Source organism: Pan paniscus, chromosome 5 (genome assembly GCF_029289425.2).
Source record: "Pan paniscus chromosome 5, NHGRI_mPanPan1-v2.0_pri, whole genome shotgun sequence".
Lineage (NCBI taxonomy): Eukaryota > Metazoa > Chordata > Mammalia > Primates > Hominidae > Pan > Pan paniscus.
Window position 1 is genome coordinate 38,909,470 of NC_073254.2, and position 24,385 is coordinate 38,933,854.

General features: G+C 39.3%; 1 protein-coding gene across 1 annotated transcript in view; it reads right to left on the reverse strand.

Moving 5' to 3' along the window:
* The window catches only part of DCDC2 (doublecortin domain containing 2), a 189,410-nt gene that overhangs the window by 98,948 nt on the left and 66,077 nt on the right, over positions 1-24,385 (reverse strand). The window contains exons 6-8 of the mRNA XM_008976792.4: positions 22,203-22,349; positions 20,454-20,508; positions 9,660-9,822 (exon numbers count right to left, since the gene is read on the reverse strand). Coding sequence (XP_008975040.2) covers positions 9,660-9,822; positions 20,454-20,508; positions 22,203-22,349 — 365 coding nt within the window. The remainder of the gene's footprint in view (positions 1-9,659; positions 9,823-20,453; positions 20,509-22,202; positions 22,350-24,385) is intronic.

The following is a 24,385-nucleotide window of genomic DNA, read 5'->3' on the forward strand; positions in this document are numbered from 1 at the left end:
TGAACCTGGGAGGCAGAGGTTGCAGTAAGCTGAGATCACGCCATTGCACTACCGCCTGGGTGACAGAGTCAGACTCTGTCTCAAAAGAAACAAACAAACATACAAAAAGTGCGTGAAACTACTGCTCAATGGAACCCAACTTAGGAAATGACGGTAAACGCCCTGGGTAAGAGCCTTCAGCTTAACACCATCCAGAAGCTCTTGTCGCCCAGGTTGGAATACAGTGGTGCAATCTCAGCTCACTGCAACCCCTGCCTCCTGGATTCAAGCAATTCTCATACCTTAGCCTCCCAAGTAGCTGAGACTACAGGCATGCGACACTATGCCTGGCTAATTTTTGTATTTTTAGTAGAGACAGGGTTTCACCATGCTGGCCAGGCTGGTCTTGAACCCCCGACCTCAGGTGATCCACCCATCTCGGCCTCCCAAAATGCTGGGATTACAGGCATGAGCCACTGCGCCAGGCCACTTTATCATGTAATTTTAAAGGAAATAAAATCTTGCCCAGTTTCAAAGAAACAATTTGGTATTATCATCCAATTGTATAAAATAAGAATAAATGGGTAGCTTTAAACCTACAAAGCTCAAAGGTATTTTACAGATATTTTATCTTTATCTTTATCTCCACTGTGATAGCACACTGCATGGTGATTTGCAATAAAGGTTATATCTTATTTTGAAAATAACTAGGGCAATAGAGAAGAATAAAAATAGAGTTCATATACAAAATAGGCCACAGACTACAAAGGAGTCCCAGGGTATCACATAAGTGAGGAAATACTCCTTCCCTGTCTCATAGTGCCAAGCAGTATTTAGTAATTGTCCCAGACATTGGACTAAATACATTTAAGTAGAAATGGCCTATGTTCTTTAGTAGTGTGCTGGTACTTTCTATAAGGACAAAATTAATACAGAGGTCTAAGAAATGACTCAATACCCAGAAGGAAAAAATGTCAATGCTTGCAACATAATTTGGCATTTAGGGATAGTGAATAAAGTCTGGTCATTGAAAGGGAAAAGGTAAATTGCATCTACTTAACCAAGGAAAATTTATTGATAAAGATATAATTATGACTATTGGAAGAAAATGTGTAAGTACTGAGCAATTAGAACAAAGAAGAGAAAATGAAATACTCTGGTGATGAGCAAGGGGTGGGGTACATGGTAGGGACTCAATAAACGTTCACTGAAAAATGAAAGTAGTGACCTAGGAAAGGGGATGGGGCTCCTAAGTCTAGAAAGTCATGAAACATGGGGAAGGAAAATTCAGACACAGAGAAAGGCTTGGGTTGCAGAGCTTAAGTCCTAGAATGTTTAAGTAACTGTTTTAAAAAAGGGGATTTGATCATTTGATACACAAACTAGAGGTCAGCCCCCAAAATATCTACCTTCTTCAAGGTCCCTAAACCCTAGAAAAGAGGGTCTAAATGCTGAAGGCAGTCCCCAGCTAAGATGTGTCAAAGTAGAGAAGACCCATTATTACAGCAGACTGCTAAAGAGAAAAACGGCTTGTTAGTAATGACTAACTCCGACCACCTAGAAAATAGAAGGGATGAAAATCAATCATCCCCATTTAAAAAGTTAATATGAAATACTGGAGAGTAGAAGAAGAGACAAACAGGAACTCCCCAAAATCTCCCAGCTAAGCTTCAGGGTCTGCTGTGATACATCAACATTTTTATCACTGAAGGAAGACAGGTCAAAACACACACACGAGAGCTTCCCTCACTTGTCCCTCCACCTCCCCTTTCAAACAGTCACACAGGCACATCCACCTCTTAACCAGCAGCTATGTGTCAGTCTGGCAATTTCCAGAAATCACTAACCATTGATAGATCTTTGACTCTGGGTAAACTGGTTTCTCCTCTTTTCCCCCTCATTCACTAAGCTAGGAAAATGCTGTTTATCCATTCTAAGTATTTGTAAATGAAGCTTATAAAATATCAGATTAGAATGCACCATCAAGATGTTCTAAAGCATGGGTATCAGGAGTGTACCATTACTCAGTGCTTACAGTGTGCAGCCCTTCATTTCAATTGTCACCGTAATATAGGTATAATTGACCTACGTGCACACACACACATATATCAACAAATACTGACCCTGTGCTGACTACTGTGTGCGGAATGCTCTGAACATTTATCTGTGTCCTTTACATGTGACCTATGGTCCAGGATCTGCTGATATTCTAAAGGACCGGGCCCTTTCCAGGTTTTATATCACCCCAGGCCTGACAAGGAAAACAGGGAGTTGAAGAGGGAGAAAGGGTAATAAACCCTATGGCTACATCTTCCTCCTCCCTCCACCCTGTCACCCTCTATGATAGGCATCTCACCAACATTCATGACATCAGACACCTCCCTAACCAAGCCTCCATGTGGCCCTTCCTCAGATTCCAGGATGAAATGCTCAGAGTGACCCAATTTCAGCTTCTTTCAGAAAAGCAGATAAATCATGCTTCAGTCTTTGGTATGCCAGAAACTCACCACTGGGGCGGATGCATATTTTATCTGTAGTAAGCTACAGAAAGGTTCAGACCTGGCAGGGCGCAGTGGCTTACACCTGTAATCCCAGCACGTTGGGAGGCCAAGGCAGGCAGATCACTTGAGCTTAGGAGTTTGAGACCAGCCTGGGCGACATGGTGAAACCCCGTCTCTACAAAAATACAAAAATTAGCCTTGTATGGTGGCACCTGCCTGTAGTTCCAGCTACTTGGGAGGCTGAGGTGGGAGGATCACTTGAGCCCAGGAGGTCAAGGCTGCAGTGAGCCAAGATGGTGCCACTGTACTCCAGCCCGGGTGACGGAGTGAGACACTCCCTCAAAAAAAAAAAAAGAGAGAGAGAGAGAGAAAGAAAGAAAAAACAAAAAAGAAAGGTTCAACCTGACCTTGCAGGCAGCAGAATTAAGGAAAGGCTGTGAAACTTATCAGAGCCCCTGGTAAGGCAAGAAGGAAAGATGCCCTGCTTAGAAGTAATGGGTAGCATCTATGAAAAGGGAGGCAGAAGTAATGGGTAGCATCTATGAAAAGGGAGGCAGGCAAGCCAAACTCTGGAGCTGGGGAAAAAATAAAGATGTGACAATCCCAAACTAATCCTCCTGCAGAGGATCAGCTAACATAAGAACCTCCGCCCACACCTCAGTATCCCCACCCGAGTAACTCCAGGTCTGGCTCCTCCAGCTCTGCATTCCTCTCAGACCCAAACCCAGATGGATCCCTGACCTGGAGGCTCTGGCCTACACCAGTAATTCAACCGAGGGCAGTTCTGCATCCTACGACAGCAGGGTAACATGAGTTCTTGGCATTCTAAAGTGGAGCTCCTCATTTGTTTTGCCACTGGAAACACCATTGTACACAGTGGGCAACCTACACAGCATCAGCAGCACAATGCAATAACTAAGATGAATTATGGCTTACATAGAATTTTATGGGGTGCTTGTATGGAAAATGTGATCTGAGTATCAAAATACCTATTTAAAATGAATTTCCGGAATGAAATCTCCAAAGTTTTGAAAATACCTCTGTAATTCAACACCTCACGAATTTTTCCTTTTGAAAACAAAAAGCATCTTCAAACTCAACCCTGGACTACATGAAAAAATAACCCCCAAAAGAATTTACTGTAGAAGTCTCAATCCTATATCAGCTATGAAAGAATGCTTCCCTCATGGCATCTCTCTATATAGTGAACAAAGTGTTTAAGAGGGCAGGATATAAAAAGAATCCTTTTTTAAAAAGGGCTAGTATTTTACTCCACTCAAATTGAGCCATACGTCTTACTAGTATTCAGCCAGCTTTTAATTTTTCAGTCTCTCAGTACTAAAGTAGATAGCAAAGTACACATTTTGAAACTAACTTTTATTAATAGACTTTAAATTCACAATAAACCTCAAGAAAATTACTAAGACCTCTCGCTGTACTAGAAATTTGTGGCACAATATATCATTCCAATAAGTGGATCATGAAGGTGTGAAAAAATGCTGATCTTAAGAATTTTTATCATACTAGTACTTGATGTATAAAATCTGACCCATATATCCCACAGTACACATTGCCATTGAGATGGGAAGTTGTGATCCACCAAGGGACAGAAAACCTGTATTTCCCTGTCATTGATTCCAGAATTTACAAGGAACTCAAAGAATTCAACAACAAAAAATAATGACAGCCCCATTAAAAAGTGGGCAAAGGACATCAATAGACATTTTTCAAAAGAAGACATACAAATGGCCAACAAGCATTTGAAAAAATGCTCAATGTCACTAATCATCACAGAAATGCAAATTAAAACCACAGTGAGATATCAGCTTACACCAGTCAGAATGGCTATTCTGAAAAAGTCAAAAAACAACAGATGTTAGCAAGGATGCAGAGAAAGGGCAATACCAATACACTGTGGGTGGGAATGTACATTAGTACAGTCTCCATGGAAAACAGCATGCAGATTCCTCAAAGAACTGAAAATAGAATTTTCATTCTATCCAACAATTTCATTACTGGATATCAAAAGAAAACAAATCATTATACCAAAAAGACACCTGCACTTGTATTTTTATCACAGCACTATTCACAACAGCAAAGATATGGAATCAACCTAAGTGTCCATCAATGGATAACTGGAAAAAGAAAATGTGTGTATACAAACATACACACACACACACACACACACACATTTTGTGGGTATGTGTATATAGATGTAGATATACACATACATATAAACACACACAGTAAAATACTATTCAGTCAAAAAAATGAAATCATGTCTTTTGCAGCAATGTGGATGGGACTGGAGTCCATTATCCTAACAAATAATTCAGAAATGTAAAGCCAAATGGCACAAGTTCTTACATATTAGTGAGAGCTAAATAATGCGCACACATGAGAGAGGGTAGAATGACAGACACTGGAGACTCGGAAAGGCGGAAGGGTGGGAGCAGGAAGAGGTATGAGAAATTACATCATGGGGACAATTTACATTATTCAAGTTATGGTTACACTAAAAGCCTGGACTTCACCATGACACAATACATCCATGTAACAAAATTGCACTTGTATCCCTTAAATTTACACAAATTAAGAAAAAAAGAAAACCTGTATTTCTGGTATAGGGTGAATGTGGTGGCAAGAGACACCAATGAATCATAAATCTTACCTTAGCTTATTAAGTAAAACTAGTGTGCCACTTGGTGATGTCACCTTGGTGCCTTCTTACGTATTTGCTTCCCAGATTTGATAACCCTTAGGAGGTAACACGTGAGAGAGCACATTTTCCTCATGTGCTTCCGGTTTTGTCTTCAGAGTCTCTTGTTACTGGGAACCATGCAAGTGCCTGGGTTGATTCATGGCTGAACCAAAGAAGCTCAAGTTTCAATGCCTCATAACTCTGAGGATGAATTGCAGTAACGCTTCATGCTTGGGGCGATGCAGGCAAACCATGTGCAGGTTGTAGCTATTAAGAAATTCAAGAGCGTGACTGCTCAAGGGCAGTCCACCCAACAAGGTCATAATATTCAGACATCCTTCTGCTGGCACCACACCTGCTCCCAATCAGTCATCAGGAGTCGAAAAATCACAAGTTTCATGGAAACTATCACAGAACCACACTGGGAATAAACCAGGATTTGCATCAAGAAGAATACTGGCCCATGTGTGGGCACACAGGCGTGCCCACTCACCCAAAGTGAAAGAGAGCCACATCCATCAAAAGAATACAACTCTTATTTTTGCCTTTTTAATGCTTTGCCTTGAAAACGTACTTACAATTATCAATACAATGTAAGTCAAAGAGACCAGGCTATTTTCTCTGCAGCCCTTTCAATATTCCTACAGAGACCTAAATTCACTATACTTCTTGCGTTCACAAGGGTTCTAAAAGCACTATATTTTTTCATGTACCAAATATTAACAATACCAATTGATATGATCAATCATACAAAATGCTATTTCAAAACAATCATCGTTACTGTTTTGGTCATAGTGGAGAATGTAGCTAGTTAACAGCCTCTAAAGCATATCTCAAGGCACTGCAACTCGAGTGGAAAGTGTAACAAAAACATGTGCTGGCCAGTTAAGCTGGTATTTAAATGCAACACTAAAAATGCATTTCACATCCAACTTCATCAATCACCAACCAATCCTACTTTGCATCTTGGCTACCAAAAGAAAATGGGATTTGTTTCCCTGAAGAAATATGTCACTGCTCTGCTTGAATTATTAAGCTTTACTACTACAGAGAGAAACAGAGTCAAAAAAAAAAAAAGAAAAGAAAAAAGGAAACAAAATTAGACCCAGGTTGCCATCTACAGACTGATAGAAGCATTGCACATTCATACAGCATTTGGTAACTGAATCAGTAAATATCAGATATTTAAAAAAAAAAACGAAAAAATATGTGACTACAATTTTAATTATTAAAAAATCAAGATAACCTATGAAGTCTCTTTTTTCTAATTCCAATGAAAATACTATATAGGTAAAGAACACTAGATCAAACATTTGCACAAGTTAACATATGCTAGAAAATAATCATAGCTATTCACCCTAACGCTAAAATTTATCACTTTGAAATAAAACTAAATAGCTTATTTAATATCAAATTTAAAATACATTGTAAGTAGAAAAAGCCATGTAAATTTTATCTCTAAAACCAAATTTTTGCATTTTTTTACATTATTATGAGTTCTTACACCCTTCACTTTCATTTTGCTTCAAATTCTTATTGCTTTTACCTTTATAAGGAATAAGAGCCCTCTTGAAACATGAGTATTCAAAAGCATATACTTGGTTCTAATTACTAAAATAGATGACATTAAAGTAAAAAGCAACTTTAATAATAAATGAATATGAAGGCTGAATTAAAGAAAGAGAGAAAGGGAGAGGGACTTTTGATATTATAATCTGGAAAATTTCTGTAGTCAAAGACATCTGCAGGGAGATCCATTAAGAACCAAATTGCTCAATTTTCAGTAGTATGGACTTAAGCTAATATGCTTAAAGTTATCAAGTGACGGTTTAATCTAGTGAACTGCACAAAATCCTTTTTCATTTTTCCTGGAAAAAAATTGTCTTTGGAAGCCAAGATTCATTTTCCAGGTTATATGTTCTTTCTATCCAAATGAAAAGATACAAAATGCTTCTATATCAGTGGTGCAAGCCAGTTAGTGGAGGAAAAAAAAAATTCATTCCCTAAAACCTTCGTTTAAAAGACACCAGCAGCGTTTCCTGTAACAATGAGATCCAGCAATTTAAAACCTATAATCTGCACATTATAAAACCACATTGGAAAATATAGACTTAAAATGGGCTACTGTCTAAAACAACTGCAAAATTCTCTAAAGAAAAAAATAAAAGAACAGGAAGGCTTATACCTTTTCTTTTTAAAATACTATTTGCTTCAATCATAAACACTTTTTTAAATCTTCATGCCCACCAACACAAATGTTGTTAAAAACTACTGTGAATTTCTACAAAAGCAAAAATGCCAATAATTCAATTTTTTTTTTTTTTTTTTTTTAGGCAGGGTCTAATTCTGTCACCCAGGCTGGAGTGCAGTGACACGATCATGGCTCACTGCAGCCTCAGCCACCTGGGCTCAAGTGTTCCTCCCACCTTAGCCTCTCAAGTAGCTAGGACTACAGGTGCATGCCACTGTGCCCCACTAATTTTTTTTATTTGTTTTGCAGAAACGGGTTTTGGCTATGTTGCCCAGGCTGGTCTCAAACTCAAGCAATCCGACTACCCGCCTTGGCCTCTCAAAGTGCTGGGATCACAAGCATGAGCCACTGTACCAGCCAATAATTCAACTTTTTAATGAAGGTTACTTTCCTACGAACAAGGGATATGTTAATACGGCCTCTTGTGTTCTCAAGTTTTTACAAATGAGATAACCTGAAAAGATGATCATTCTCTTTCTTCCAGGCAACAACTATTTAATTTAAAGACTTTTTAAAAATATACTGGAAGTAAGGATTGGGATTTTCATAGGCTAACAAGAACCTCACAGAAAAGAAGCAAATAACATCTTATAAAAGGCTTTTAACAAAAAAAAACAAAATGAAAAGTTTAAGGTGGGTCCTGTTTCATGATGGGTATTAAAGTATTACAGAATTAACTATTTTTAAACTTCCATCATTCATTCACTCAACATAATTATTAAGTGCCTCAGACCTGTGCCAGTTGTTGGAAATAAGAAAAAACTAGTAGGACATAGCCCAAGGCTTTGGGGGCCTCACAATCTAGTATCTATTAATTTTTTAAAGCCTCTCTTATTTTTAGTGCTCAAGGTAGGGTATGTTCTTAGGGTTAATTTCTTTTCTTTGATTCTTGTCACATAATAGGCACTCAGTAAATATTTGTTGACTGTATTTCACCCTAGCCTCCTTGTTTTCTACTCACGGGAAAGGACTGTACAAATTTCAAGATAATCAAAACTTTAAAAAGAAATCTTCATAAGAACCCACATTTTTCAGATAGATAATGGAGCTAAAGAAAAAAAAAAAAGTTAAATGAGCTGCCCAAGGTCAATGGCAGAGCTGGGACGAGAATCTAGGACTCCTGACTTCCAGCTAGTCTCGATCATTTAGGTCTTTGATGATTTAGACCCCTCCACTTCTCTGTGGAACTGGTTCACCCATTTCACCTGTTCTTTTAACCTAGCCTCACGCGTCTTTGTTCTGACTCTTTAATCATTTGTGCAGCTTCCTCTAAACTCTCACAGGAGTTCAAACTGTCTCCTCAGCTGTGAAGCTCATATTAGCTCTAATTCTAATGTAACTCTTCATATCGACTTTGAAATAAGCTGGAGCTCCCAGGTGGAAGGTAAGGCTTTGCCCATTAATCTGAAACCTGATCCCATCAGTCCTCTTCCTGGAACCCCTCACAGTCCCACGGGTGGGGTGTGTGAGGGGAATCTCAGGGCAAGAGGAGCAGGAGTCATTCCACTGGTCTGCTTCCCAGCCAGCCATTCCCACCCCAGCGTCACTCCACTCTGAGAACACACTGGGAATAAAACCAAAACTCGCCCCTCTTACAAAAACCTAACATCAAAGTTAACAATTTTCATTACATACTTCCTTAGTCTACCACACTTTTATCTCATACCAGTGAAATCTTGGACTAATGCAATTTTTTATTTTATTTTATACCATCTCTCACCTGCTAGTGCAAGATGAAACTACATCTAATTTTGCTGAATAGGTTATTGTTTACTGATAAAATGTTATGTCTATTCAGTGTTCTCTTGGTTATCAGTATAATTAACAAAATGACTTTTCAGGAAAGATGATCTTTGACTAATAAATCATAATGAACGTGGGCAAGGGTTACAGACACACAAATAAGAGACCAATATCATAGTAGTTGTAGGTAAAAATATTAATCAAGCAATATCAGTGGGAGTAGAGGATGAAAAAAATACACTTTTAAAATAAGACTACCACAAGATATATTTGATCTCAAAACAAGTGTCCTCATGGCACAACATCTAATTACAAATAAAAACCAAGCATAAAAACAGCAGCATCTCTCATATACAAATACAATTTTCTTTGAAAACTCTCATATATGAAAATAAGGAATATCTTCTGTGGGCCCAGAGAAACAATGGATCTATTTAAGAATTAAAATTGTATCACAGCCTTAAGATAATAATAACACACTTACCACTGTTTGGAATGGTTTCTTGTGAATTCTTTAATTTTACATTTTGTTTCAATTTCGTCAGTTTTTCTGAATTCACGTCTTCTTTTTTCCCTTTCCTCTTCAGGGGCTGAGGAGATGAGTTGTCATTGGATCCAACTGTTGACTTAGAGTGGCGATCGTTTCCCTAAATGGCAAAGTATTAGACCCTTATTATTAGCTAATGAACTCTCAAAAACATTCCCAGTAAATACATGTCATTAACTACTGGTAAGCAGGGCAGGGGCAGGGAGGTGTATTGTCCTGGTTCTGCAACTGTCTATCTTTATACATTAACTCCAAATGTATCTTCCTGGAGGCAAAAGGGTCTAGGAGAGGAAGGAGGATAAAAATAATAGCTAACAATCATTGGGTTCTTAATATGTACCAGGTATTCTATAAAACTGTATTCACTCAATCCTCATGCTAGCCCTAGTTACTAGCTCACAATAGACACTACTGTTACCACGTCACTGTAGAGATCAGCAAGTGGGGTTTAGAGGATAAATCTTGTGTAAGATCCTATAGCCAGTCAGGGGCAGAGCAGCTGCCTCCAAAACCACTGTAAATCCACTGCCTTAACAATCCTCTCACTCCTGCACCTTTCTGCAGAATCAGCCAGTGTCTATTGGATGAGAAATGGTGACTTCCCCTACAGTGATCAATTAATCTACAAATACCTTCGTAACAAGTTGTCACTATGGGTGTATAGATGTCATCCTACAAGCAGCCATACACTCTGCTTGTAGAAATTCTCCAATATTAACGAGTCTGTTGGTGACCACCATGGTCTCTAAGAATCGCAAATCCAGAGCCACATACAGACTCAAGAGGCTCACGACCACATGTCCCCACTTGTTCCTGAGGGAGCTGCGCAGCTGCTTGCCCCTACTCCCACAAGGCAGCCAGGGTGATCACACCTTCCATGGTTATCTCTGGTCCCCATGTGTCTCTCACAATGAAGACCCTGTGGCTGCCAAAAGTGGGCTCCTCCACACAAAAGGGAGGTTGAGTTTCGGTGGCTTTTATCACTGGCCCAGTACAGCTCCTGGGGAGCCACATAGCAGCCACTACACTGGGGGCTACTGCAAGGAACAGCTGTGCTGATACTGAGCCACTGCTACGGCAAGAAACTCCCTCTTGCCAGGCATGGTAGCTCCAGCCTGTAGTCCCAGCTACCTAGGAGGCAGAGGTGGGAGGATCATTTGAGGTCAGCAGTTTGAGGCCAGCCTAAGCATAGTCCCAGCTACCTAGGGGGCAAAGGTGGGAGGATCACTTGAGGTCAGGAGTTTGAGGCCAGACTAAGCAACACAGCAGGACCCTCCATCTCTAAAATTAAAAATTAAAAAAATCAGCCTGGCGTGCTGGTACATGCCTGTAGCCCCAGCTACTCAAGAGGCTGACACAGGAGGATCACTTGAACCCATGAGTTTGAGATTGCAGTGTGCTGTGATCACACCACTGTACTCCAGCCTGGGCAACAAAGTGAGACCGCATCTCTAACAAAAAGAAAAGAAAAGGAAAGAAAAAGAACAAGAAACTCCCTTACTAAGGCAGCCTTGGCTCTCAGATGCTCAGGTGCTAAACTTACCTGAGAGTATATGGTGAGAGGCTGCAGGTAGTGGAAAGAATGCAAGTTTTAGAAACCCCAAATACATGGCTGAGAGCTACTGCTCTGCCACTGAACACGGGGACCATGGGTTAACTAACTCTTAATTTCTCTAAGCCTCAGTTTCCTCATTATTTGAGTGGAGTTAATGTACTTGCCTTTAGGTCTAGCATGAGGATGCAATGATAAGGCTTATGGAGTGACTAGTACAGTGCGTGATGTATGGTGTTTGTTTAATAAGTATCAGAATGCTTTCTTCAAGAGCAGAGTGTTAATATTTTTCTTAAAAATCATATCAAATTCATACCATATTGAGTGTAATCTTTATGCAACATCTGTACTATGCTTGTGTCTGAAAGTAAATGTAGTAATATTAAATAAACAAATCTGCCTAGAAAACTATTATAACTGTTCATTTTAAACATTTATATATTCAGTCATCCAGAAGCATTTAAATGGATTTAGCCATCATCCAATTAGAAATGGAAAAATTCACAGCCTTACAAATGAAGTTATTTATGCTATTTTCTCATAGCCTACAAGTAAATGAATTATGCATAGGTTTATTAACAGTATGAAAACTTGTCCAAATCTATAACACTTTTTGTGTAATTTAATTTCCTATTCCAACTGCAACTTAAACATACAGTTTCCATTTAATTATTACGGTCACTGCAACCAGAGGTTTTTTTTTTCTTTTCTTTTCTTTGAGGATTCTTTCTTGAGAAACTTAAGCTCTGCCATAAACTGTCTGGCGGAAGACATATACGATTATGGCAGAAGTCCCAAAAGCATCAGCCAAGTCTCATAGTCCCTTTTATTCTCAATGGAGTCTTTCATCCCAAGATTTTAAATTTTTATTTATTTTTTTTTAGATGGAATCTCACTCTGTCATCCAGGCTGGAGTAAAGTGGTGCAATCTCGGCTCACTGCAACCTCCGCCACCTAGGTTCAAGAGATTCTCCTACCTCAGCCTCCCAAGTAGCTGGGATTATAGGTGCACACCACCACACCCAGGTAAATTTTTTTGAATTTTTAGTAGAGACAGGGTTTCACCATGTTGACCAGGCTGGTCTTGAACTCCTGACCTCAGGTGATCCACCCACCTCAGCCTCCCAAAGTGCTGGGATTTACATGTGTGAGCCACTGCACCTGGTCGATTTTAAAAATTTAAAAGCTTTAGATGAGAAGATCAACCTTTCACACGCCGTTAGCAAGCTTACTAGAATGTTCTGAGATGCTGTTGAACTTGCAAGGACTGGAATGGAACCCAATGAATGAGAAACCCTGTAGCTCAGCAGGATCACTTTCTGCAGTTCTCTGGGGAAAGCATTACTCACAAAGGGGCACGACAAGGGAGACGCAGAAGCCCCACCCTGGAGTGCGTGTCTTTCTAAGTCACCACTCTTGTTTATGAATAGACAGAAAAGTTCCGATTTATCAAATTTCTGATAAAGACACTCGAAAAAGGGTAATTTTGGAGTATTAAGAAAGACTAATTGATTCAAATCACTACATAATGCATAGATTTTGCAGTTGACACTCATGCATTCAATTATTGAGTAATAACTAATTTCCAGGAACTTTGTGAGTAAAAAGTAAACTAAACTAAGACAGGAAAGAATTGTTTTGTAATTAGAAAATTTAAAATAATTGAAATGCTTTTTTTTTTTTTTTTTTTTTTTTTTAAAGATAGGCTCTTGCTATGTTCCCCAGGCTGGCCTCAAATTCCTGGACTCAAGCAATCCTCCTACCTCAGCCTCCTCAATAGCTGGGATTACAAGCATGTGTCACTGCACCCAGCTAAATGCTTTTAAGAAAAAAAAAAAAAAGGAGGGTGAAGGGGGAGAAGAGAAAAAAGTTGATTCATCTAAAGTGTTCATGTGAAAATACATAATACACTATATATATAAATTATATACACATATAATTCATATATTTGTTTTACACAATTACATAAATTATACATAGTTAGAGAGGGGAAAGGACAAAGGGAGAGAGGGAGCTTTTTCTGTAAGGCTTCCACATGTGACTTGTAACTCAAATACATAGATAGTCATTGCTATTGGCAGAGCATAAGAGATAGGGGAGTTTTGCTATCTCATACAGCTATCCCAGTAATAAAACGATATCACTGGGTGTCCCTTACATGCTACATACACATTAACACAAATACTTACCAAATTTACAGATAAGTATTATTATCACCATTTTATAGATAAATAAATTAACTTTCTAAGGGTCTGATTTTTCTACTACACTGAAACTTTCTAATGTCCAAAGCACTAAAAACTCCTATTATATAGTATGGTTCCCTAAAACAGCCATCCCAGAAGTAACAAATTATGGCTTTATCTCAAAGTGGAAGAAATCAAGAAGCAGCCTAATTTGACAGGGTGTCCTATGCAAAAACTAGACCCCTTGAGATACTCCAACCACTGTCCTGCCCTTTGTCTCACATGCATATCAGTATATCCAAAAGGAATACCAAACCTCTGGCTCAAACAAACAAAAAGCCTAAAACAGCCTCCAATCATCCCTCACTCTACCAAGATTGGTATATTTTTTGTTTTGTTTTTTTTTTGAGACTCTCACCCTACTGCCCAGGCTAGAGTGCAGTGGTGCTATCTTGGCTCACTGCAACCTCCGCCTCCCAGGTTCAAGTGATTCTCTTGCCTCAGCCTCCCGATTAGCTGGGATTACAGGCACCCGCCACCACACCTGGCTAATTTTTGTATTTTTAGTAGAGAAGGGGTTTCACCATGTTGGCCAGGCTGCTCTCAAACTCCTGACCTCAAATGATCCTCCCCACTTGGCATCCCAAAGTGCTGGGATTACAGGCGTGAGCCACCACACCTGGCCAAGATTGGGATACTTCTTAAACAGTTCCCTAGGCTCTTTCCAACTAGATCCAACCAACTCAGGTTTTTTTCATTAGCATAAAAACTCATTTCCAGTCCCCATGAAAATGTGCCAAAAACATATAGACCAAAAAACATCAAATTTAAAATAATTTCGTGAGAGGTTTGCCTCAGTGAGCAGCCTTCACGATGTATTTCATGGGTGCACCCAGAGACATTATAAGCTGGGGGTGGGGGGTAGGGACTAGACGGTGACTCCACCTGACATTTCTCTCATCTGCATATCTGGTGATGACAAGAGTAAGAAGCCCTTTTACCTATACCAGCCTCAGTTTCCCCCATGGCAAAATGGAGTTTTGGAGTATAAGGAATTCATCTTAATATGTGTATAACTTGCTTCACAGTGACATTGTGATACTTGAATAATAATGAAATTTTTTTGTCAAAACCGTAGAAATCATATTTGATCCTGTAAACTACTGACCATAAGATGTATAAGCCAAATGGTAATAAGGACAACAAAAGATCATTTAGTCGTTGGCTTTCACTTTCAAATACTTTCCTGATTTTTTCGTCTTTTCCAATAGAGGGTGCTGTGATTCTACATGGTGTCACCTTGTCACTAGAAAACAGCCTTCTGCAGATGGGTTTATTCTTCAAGCTCAGCGAATTTAAGATAATTTATTTACATCTTCCTTTTGTTTTTAAGGCTAGAATCACAACTTAAAATTTTTCTCAACATGTTAATTTCTGTGACTCCCGCAGCACTGAGGCTATAAAAGGAATGACTTCTGGTCTGTCTTGCTTTGCACAAGGCATTCCCCAGGCTCCCTGACCAACTCAGTTACGCACCAGCAGGGGTCCCTGTGTACACTATGGCAGCTGCTTTCTCTCTTTCTCTCTCAAGCTCTACCAGTCCCTCATCCACACTCCCTTCTATATGCAAAAGAGCAATTCCTGGAAAGCCATGTAGGGAAAAATAAATTTCTAAAACTCTAGTTCTGTGTCCCCTTTGATTTGCATCATGAATTTAGGGTGCTTTCCCCATGGATTTTGCAGTGGTTCCTACAGCCAGAAGCTAAGCTCTCCCCACACAGTCCCCTTCACTCACACCCCTCCTCGCAGTGCCAGGCAGCTAATGATCTATAAAATGCATGCATTCTCCTGGGAACCAATTCATTAAAGGAAAGGAGTAAATTAATCCTGTTAAAAATCGAGCTTGTGACTTTGGATTTACTGGCATAGGAAGTTCTGTGTGGCTCAATGCCAAACATTCACACACTGCCTAAGCCAAGTTTGTGAGAACCTACCAGGCACCGGGCACTGTGCCAGGGGTTATTCTCCTCTACTCAAACGTGACCTCCTGAAAGAGGCCTTTCCAACCACCCAGCTGAAATAGCACCCTCTCTCACTTCCTCTTCCCATGTCTTCATGTATTTTTATTCATGTTTATCCCTGGTGTATATCACACATATTGTGCATTTGTTTCTGGAATGTAACCTCCGTGCATTTAGTACTTCAGAATCTCTGGGCCCTGAAGCACCAGAACAGTCCCAGGACATCATATGAACTCAATAAATAGTTGTTGGATCAGCGAATCAGTCAATGACAATATACTCAAAGAAGAGTTATAATAGATGTCCGCCCCCACTGCGGCCACCTAGCGGACTCACCTATATCACATACCTGTACATGTCCCACTGCCTCCTGCTTCTATTCTCGCCCCAAACCATTTCCCTAGAGATACCACAGCCAGAATGAGCACTTAAAAATGTAAAGCAGGCCAGGCGTGGTGGTCACACCTCTCATCCCAACACTTTGAGAGGCCGAGGCAGGTGGATCATGAGGTCAGGAGTTCAAGACCAGCCTTGCCAAGATGGTGAAACCCCATCTCTACTAAAAAAAAATACAAAAATTAGCCAGGCATGGTGGTTGGCGCCTGTAATCCCAGCTACTCGGGAGGCTGAGGCAGGGAATTGCTTGAACCTGCGGGGCAGAGGTTGCAGTGAGCCGAGATCATGCCACTGCACTCCAGCCTGGGCAACAGAGTGAGACTCTGTCTCAAAAAAAAAAAAAAAAAAATTTTTTTTGAAGCAAATTATATCACTCCCTCCCTATAACCCTTAAATGGCACCCCATCAAGAAATAAAATCCAAACTCTTTGCATGCCTATATGATTGAGCCCTGCCTGCCTCTCCGATTTCATTCACGGCCTTCTTTCTGGCCTCCTCACATGCCAGGCTCTTTAGCAAGGGCCTGTGTGACTTTGTTTCCTCTGCCTTGGATGCTCTTCTTCCCCGGCCTCATCCCTGGCACAATTGGCTGTGTTAGATATCATTAAGGTCTCAGTTTCAGACAATTTTATATAAATCAATGCCCTGCTACATTTTATTTTCCCCATAGCATTTATCACCATTTGAAACTATTTGTACATTTGTTTACTAGTTGATCGTCTGTCTACTCCCATTCATCCCATCCATACCCTCCCCCCCCACACACATACATGCACACACACACACTAGAATGAAAGCACCATAAATCTAAGTCCTCATCTATCTACCACTATATGCTCAGTGCCTACAGTTCCTGGCACTTAGTAGGAGCTCAGTGAGTATGTTTGGAATGGATGACGGATGGAGTGGATGAATACAGGGTGCTATGGGAACACTGTGGAAAGAGGGACAAACTCTGCTATCATTTTATTTTTCTAAGTCATAGCATGGAACTACGTTTGACAACTTTGCTTTCTATGGGATGCAAATATACCTTATAACTGAGTCTTTGCTTAACGTCACTTCCTCCATGAGGCCTCCCCTGACACACCTATCTAAATGTGTTTTTCTTTTATTGTCTTTCATATTACTGTGCACTTTTCTTTCATTTTTATCATACTTCATAAGTATCCATTGATTAATGGAATCGCTTGTTTCACCTTTGTCTACTCAAGTAGACCATGAGTATCAGAGAGAGCATCAGATCTTTGCGCTCATTGCTGTATCCCTGGGGCTTACTACTGTGCCATACACCTGGAAAATCCAATCATCAGATGAATTGATGTGATGACATTGATGTATCACAGTATTCACAGCACAGTCTAAAAAACTTACAAATGAGCAAGAAATAAAAATTGCATGTGTGTACCTACACATGCATTTTAAAGCAGGAAATGCTCTACACATTTTTAATGAAAATTTTAGTTTTTCAAATTTCAGAATACTAAACATATCATTCCAAAGTTCAGTCACTGTGAATACAAAGAGTTGGGTCATGACTTTGGTCCTGACATCGACTTTCCCTGTGACTTGGGATCAATTTATTCATCAATTTATTCAATTACAATGGGTCTCTGTAATCATTCCTCTAGCTGCAGTGTGAGAATTAATAAGCTAATATCTATACAGTACACAGAAGGGATTCTGCTACAAAGTCCTAAAGAAAAACAAAAAAAGCAAAATACAATTTCCAATCCCTAAATTCATGAGTTTTATTTAGCTTTATAGTTGCTCTGATATCGTTTTCACCTCCTGAAATATTCTTCTCACTCCTCTTTGACCCCGCACCTGTGAAGTTAGGTTGCCTCAAGCCTGGGCCCTCTGTAATTCTCACCGCACCATCTTCCTCTAGGAGCCCCTCATCCATTCTCTCACTTGGCAGCACCAGTGAGACCTGCTCTGTGCAAGCTGTGCTGGGTGATGAAGTACCACAGTGATGCTATGTCTGCTGTTCAACTAGGACCATTACATGGCTGTTCAAATCTACAACTCAGGCCAGGTGCGGTGGCTCACACATGTAATCCTAACACTTTGCGAGGCCAAGGCAGGCCGATCGCTGGAGCCCAGGACTTTGAGAACAGCCTGGGCAACAAGGTGAAACTCTGTCTCCACAAAAAACACAAAACTTAGCCAGGCATGGTGGCACATGCCTGGAGTCCCAGCTACTCAGGAGACTGAGGTGAGAGGATCGCTTGAGCCTGGGAGGTCAAGGCTATAGTAAACCATGATCATGCCACTGTACACGACCCTGGGTGACAGAGTGAGACCCTGTCTCAAAAAAAAAAAAAAAAAAAAAAAAACCACCTGCAACTGCAGCTTCAGTCCTGATGTCCTTGGCAGGCCTCAGCTCTGCCATTTACAACTGCTTGCAGCACACTTTCAACTAAGTTTCCTGATGATACTTCCAACTCAACATGTTTGAAATTACGTAGGTCATTCTTTGCCCTGGCTGCCTTCTTCTTGGCCATAGAACTACCATTTTCTCAAATTCCAAGCTTAAAAACCTCAGTTATCTTTGGCCCCAATTTCTCCATTAACCCCTTGTATCCAATCATCACACAAATCCTTTGTTCCTTGGTTTCTTCCAGAATAATCATCACTTCCTGCTGTCTCTACCACCTCCCCAGTCTAGGCTCCTTTCCCCTCATACCAAGATAGTTGCAACTGCCTTACAAACATTGACTTATCTATGGCTTCTCACCACGTGAAGTCTTCCTCCATGTAAAAGATCTGATGCTCCCAAAATGGACTCAGATTAATATTCTCACCTCTCAGAAGCCCTTGTGGGCTGCCCTCTATTCAAGGACAAACACTAGACTCTTCATTCTGCTATTCAAGGTCATGTAATAACTGTCACCACCTACCATGTCAGGCACATCAGCCCCTACACCAAAAAGGACCATCTGTTCCAGTCAGCCTAAGGGACTCATTGTCCCGGGGCTCGGGAGCAGGAGCTCTGAGCCGGCTGTGTGGATGCAATTCCTCCCCTGCCATTTGCTCAGTAGGAGCCTTTGTTTGTATTGTATTGTATTTTATGTTATTTTGTTTCATTTTGTTTGAGACAGGGTCTCACTCTGTTGCCCAGGCTGAAGTGCAGTGGGGCAATCTCTGCTCACTGCAACCTCTGCCTTCAATGGGAGCCTTTGAACCTGTCACTTCTACTCTGTGTACTTCCTTTTTTCATTCCTTTTTAAATGTAGATGACAAAGATGCCTGCCTTGTGGGGTGAGGTTAAATAAATCACTACTGTAAAGAGCTTGGCATAGTGTTGAGCCCTCAAGGGCCCGGTAAATGTCAGCCAGCGTGACTGCTTCTTCGCATGCCCACGTCTGCCCCAACCGTCTCACCCTTCCTTGGATCTGAAGGTCCTCTCCCCTCATCTACCTTCTTCTGAATTTTAAACAGTTTCAAAGGCAGAGCTCAAATTCAACTTCATCTGTGGACTGCTGCCATTGTACATTCAGTCCTTCCCTCCCTCTCATGGTCACCAATCTCTAGATATTTGATGTTTAGCATTAGCTTGTTTGTTGCCTTTTTAAGCTATCTTCTTTATTTCAAGTAGATTGTAAGTTGCTTGAGGGCAAGAGCTCTATTGATTTTTATTTTATTTTTGTCATAAATAGTATAAGAGTCTCAGCTAATGAGTTCTTAATATCTGTTATGCTGAGTTCGGCACTACTTATGTACACAAAATTATTTGTCTTTCTTTCAAGAATTTCACATGATATAACCAAAAAAAAGGAGGGATCTAAATCATTAGGAGACAATATCATTGCCTAGAAATCATTTACTTTACAACATACCAAAATAAGAATGTTGCTTAATTAATTCAGGGTGTGGGTGGAAGATGTCAAATCAGTTCTGATCACAACTTGTCGGGCAATTCAACCAAAAGGGAAGAAAGAGAAGCCTCAGCCAGGAAGAACTGCCAAGGCAACGCTCTGGCATGACATGGAGCTCACCCCATCAGGGAGCGCAGACTGAAAATACAAGAAGGTTAGGAAATTACCTACTAAATGCTGTCGTTACTCCCACAGAGTAGGTATTTAATAAATGTTTGCTGAATTAACAAACCATGAATAAATGATAAATGGAAAAGATTCAGATGGCAAACTAAATACCTGGAACAATTCTCAATCTTTTCAAGGAATATTAATGAGGATTATACCCCTTTTCTCAGCAAAACTTCCCTTTTAGTCTTCGTTAAAGATAGAAACCAAGACTGGATGATCATTGATGTGACCTACTACAGTGGTTCTTACAGTTTTAAGTATTATTGCCAAGATTTTAAGTGCAATATAAATTATGTCAGGTGTATATACAAGGAAAAAATTTTAAAATACATATTCTAAAAAATGTTAGCTCTGTTTAGGACCATAAGTGTAACATTAAAGTTCTAGTGCTGTTTCACATAATTGGTTATACACCACGAAGCGGCTAAGTTTTATCTCTTGGAACTTAATTGAAGCCCAAAGGACAGTCTCTTTGTATCATATAAAAATATAGAACATTAACGAGGAAAGCATCTGATACTTACACTCCCTTTAGACTTTCTGGATCCTACAATAGGAGGTAGTGAAGAAGCTTTCTGACTGTGGAAACAAATTGCAATTTAGAAATCTGAATGTTGTTTACAAATAATGTACAATGCAAGATAATTATCATCCCCACCTGGAAGTCAACTGTTTACTGCTGTGTTTCACAAAAGGTAGATAACATACACTTTAACACATACTTTCCCAATTTCACAAAGATCATAACATTTCCAAATTCCATCCCAAAAGATTTGTAATGTTTTCCTGTATACTATTTTAATCAATGCCTACAAGTAAACTTTTAGTATCACCTGAAATTTGTATAGCATTTTTATCCAGATCCCAAAGTGTCCTATTTGCATTTCAAAAAATCATTTCCAAATGTGAATAATGGTTTTTCCAGACTGAGTTAAAAACAAATTTCCTTCGTTTCTATGATGTCTTCTATGTCTACCTCTGATAGAAGAGCAGAGGTAAAACACTGGCATTTGCATTCAGGTAGTTTTTAAACAAGTTGTCCTCACCAAAAAGTTAAAAATTCTTTTAGGCTGTAAGAATAAGTTGTTTTGTTGATATCTGTATTATTAGGAAAAGACCCATCTTGAAACCCAACTGAATCTCTCCAAAAATAGAAGGACACATATAAAAAAAAATTCTTATTAATTGTATGAGAAAGGCCAACGTGAGTTACAGTTTTCTTATTACCATCAAGTACACACTGTTGATCACAGCAGGTTAACCTAGGGCTGCTTAGCAAAGATGGCTAAAGATTTGATTTCATGGATGGGTAAGGTTGGTTAGCAATAAGTCAGCTGGTAAATAATTCAAAGGTGCTAGAAAACCATGTGCTCTTGCATAGTTCAAACACCACCCCTGAAATTCCATTTCATCTATTACTTATTTAGAAGCTCTTGGCCAGCCTCTCCATCAAGTTACACAAATTGTGAATTAATTGCAAACACACTGGTGATATTCTGCTCTACTTCTGCAGATGACAACCACAAAAAAATTGGTTTGCAATGGCAAGGTGGCCACAGAATCTCTGGGAAAAGCAACAGAGACGGATCCCTGGGCACCATGAGCAAGCCGAGAGATCCTGCAGCACGGGCCAGAGCTCTTCTTGAGTGACTCCGCAGTGTATCTCCTAGGCTGAAATAAAGCATCTTTCACAAATATATGACATTTCATGGAGAAAAACTGTTTACGGTATATTGTAATTAAAAGTATAATCCTTAAAATTTTACATGAATTAACTGTACACCCATCCTCTCTATTTGCATAAGTGGGATTATGTTGTTTTTATATTTTACAGTTATTATTAAAACAAGTATAAAATATTATGGGTTTTTTAACACTCTTGGATGTTTCTATCCAAACCAACTGAAAAGTTATTTGGTCTAGCAACTATTAAGACACAAAAACTTCTAATAATGTTTGCTGTAGAGAAGCTCATTGCCCTGTATCTTCTTCACAATAATAAATTTTTGTATTTACTATAAATTTCATGCACGCTAAAAAAAAAAAAACTATGTAGTCTTTCATAACTTCCCAGAAATTATATTTTTGTTCAATAGCTTTCAGTCTCCCATCATGGCAATAAAAACAAAGATCAATCTATACCATATATGCTTTCCATTCTAAGTGATAAATAAGATTATCAGTTACATAAAATATAATGGTGGTCCTCAAAAGACCCAATGCTATTTCAAGTGGTAACTAAAGCATGAGGAGTGGTAAGGAGTAAGACTTACCCAAAAGGCCTTCTCATCGTTGACTTGTCAAAAAGTAACTCACTGTAAGGCAGTTTCTTAAACTTATCTCTGCCAACAGCCACATAAAACTGCCCATTCTCCAACTCTGCTCCACTCTCAACAAGTTTTCCTTCTAAAGTATAAAGCCTGTCAAAAATATGAACACCAACAATTAGAATTTTAACCAACGTTTAAAGAATTGCTTAAGATTACAAAGTATTCTGGATGTCAAAAAAATTAAAATTACATAGTAAATAAAAACATTCTGTACTTAATTTAGCTCATTTGTTACTATTCTCATTATTGCATTATAGATGCCTCAAAGTTATTAGATTCCACTAAATGCTAATGTTATAATGCAGATATGATGACTATCTTGCTGTACAGGGTTTCACCCCAGTGAGTCTGATGATCTGGCATAAGGATCCCTATTGCTGCCATATTAAAATTTTAGAGGAGAAAAATTAACTTGTACAGATCACAGTGCTTTAAATAAAGCTCTGTTTCCATTGAACATTGATTCTTCTATTTATATTTTGTTAATACTTTTAAATTTTATTTTCTTAGCATATTCATCAGGCTGGCAAGCTTCTGACCACATTCTGTGTAAGAACAGCCCTCAACCAAAATATTACATACAAACACACAGAGAACCGGGTCAGGAACAATGGGGTGAGAGGGCAGGAGGTAAAAGAACCCATTGCCAGTGTTAATGATGCAGAACTGCATAGCATTTGTGCTTCTTTCTTTTTTTTGCCGTCCCTACTAAGCGAAACAAGAGTGAACATTATATCTTCCCAGAATTGAGCAGTTTCACAATAACCTTCCTTTACTGTAAAACTGCTGCTACGAGCTACAATTAATATGTTACTTATTAAAAGAACAGTCATAATTTTACCAGATGATTTTAAATGTCCACAAAATTTTTTTTAAAGAACAGGAAAATAAGTATTAGAAAACTAAACCAGAAAGACTGCATATTTTTTAAGGTTATAAGCAAGAGCTATTAATAAATGGAAGGATTTCAGTATCATCAAAAAGCTTTCTGTCTTCCTATATTACATAATAAGATTAAATGTCATTTACAGACGCAAAAAAAAAAACCCATTGACCTGTCAGCTTGTTTCCTGATGACATAAATGGCCATATCATACAGAACCATGAAATACAATGAAAATAACCACCAATAGCCACCAACATTCCTGAAATGTATTTGTGTTTTTAGTTAGTATACAGATGGTAAAGTCTCTTTCTTTATAACATTGTACCTCTACTCCTAACAAGTCTAAATATCAACACTTAACCCAGAATTCTATGTTTTTTGCCTTAACTTAAGCTGGACATGGTGGCCCATGCCTATAGTTCCAGCTACTTGGAAGGCTGAGGCAAGAGGATCGCTTGAGCCCAGGAGTTCAAGACCAGCCTGGGAAACATAGTAAGATGCTATCTCAAAAAACACTTGACCAGGGTTTCTGAAAACTGGCATTATTGACATTTTGGACCAGATAATTCTTTGTTGGAAAGGTGAGTAGGCTGCCCTGTACATTGTAAGATGTTTATTAGCAGCACCTTTGGCCTCCACCCACTAAACAGTAGCAGTAGCCACCCCATCCCCAGTTGGGACTACCAAAAATGGTTTCAGGCACTGCCAAATGTCCCCAAGGGGCAAAATCATACCTGCTTGAGAGCCAATGGCCTATACCCAAGCATTATTTTTCTACTTTTCTTCAAAATAGTTATATCTCAATCAGTAGTAATTTCATAGCTAGAAATTAAAAGCCAGCATAGCTGTGGACTCTGGAAACAGCCAAGATTTGACTTGTTTCCTCTGCAGGTAAGTAAAATGCAGTGAATAAATTCTTTTTGTTAATAGAGACAAGGTTTTTCTATGTTGCCCAGGTTGGTCTCGAACTCCTGGGCTCAAGTGATCCTCCCAAGGTGCTGGGATTACAGACGTGAGCCACCACGCCTGGCCCAGCACTGAATAAATTCTAATTCATGATTTTAGCCTTCTTTTATATAACTGTTGTTGCTCTACTTTCTTCTTTTGCTACAAACACAAGAAACATAAAAAGCAAGTTCAGTAAATTTTTATGGGATGCTTTTTATATATGAATATACTGATGCATAGGGAGGGGCCAACCATAAGATTTATTAACGTTAAAGGAAAATGGTCATATCCC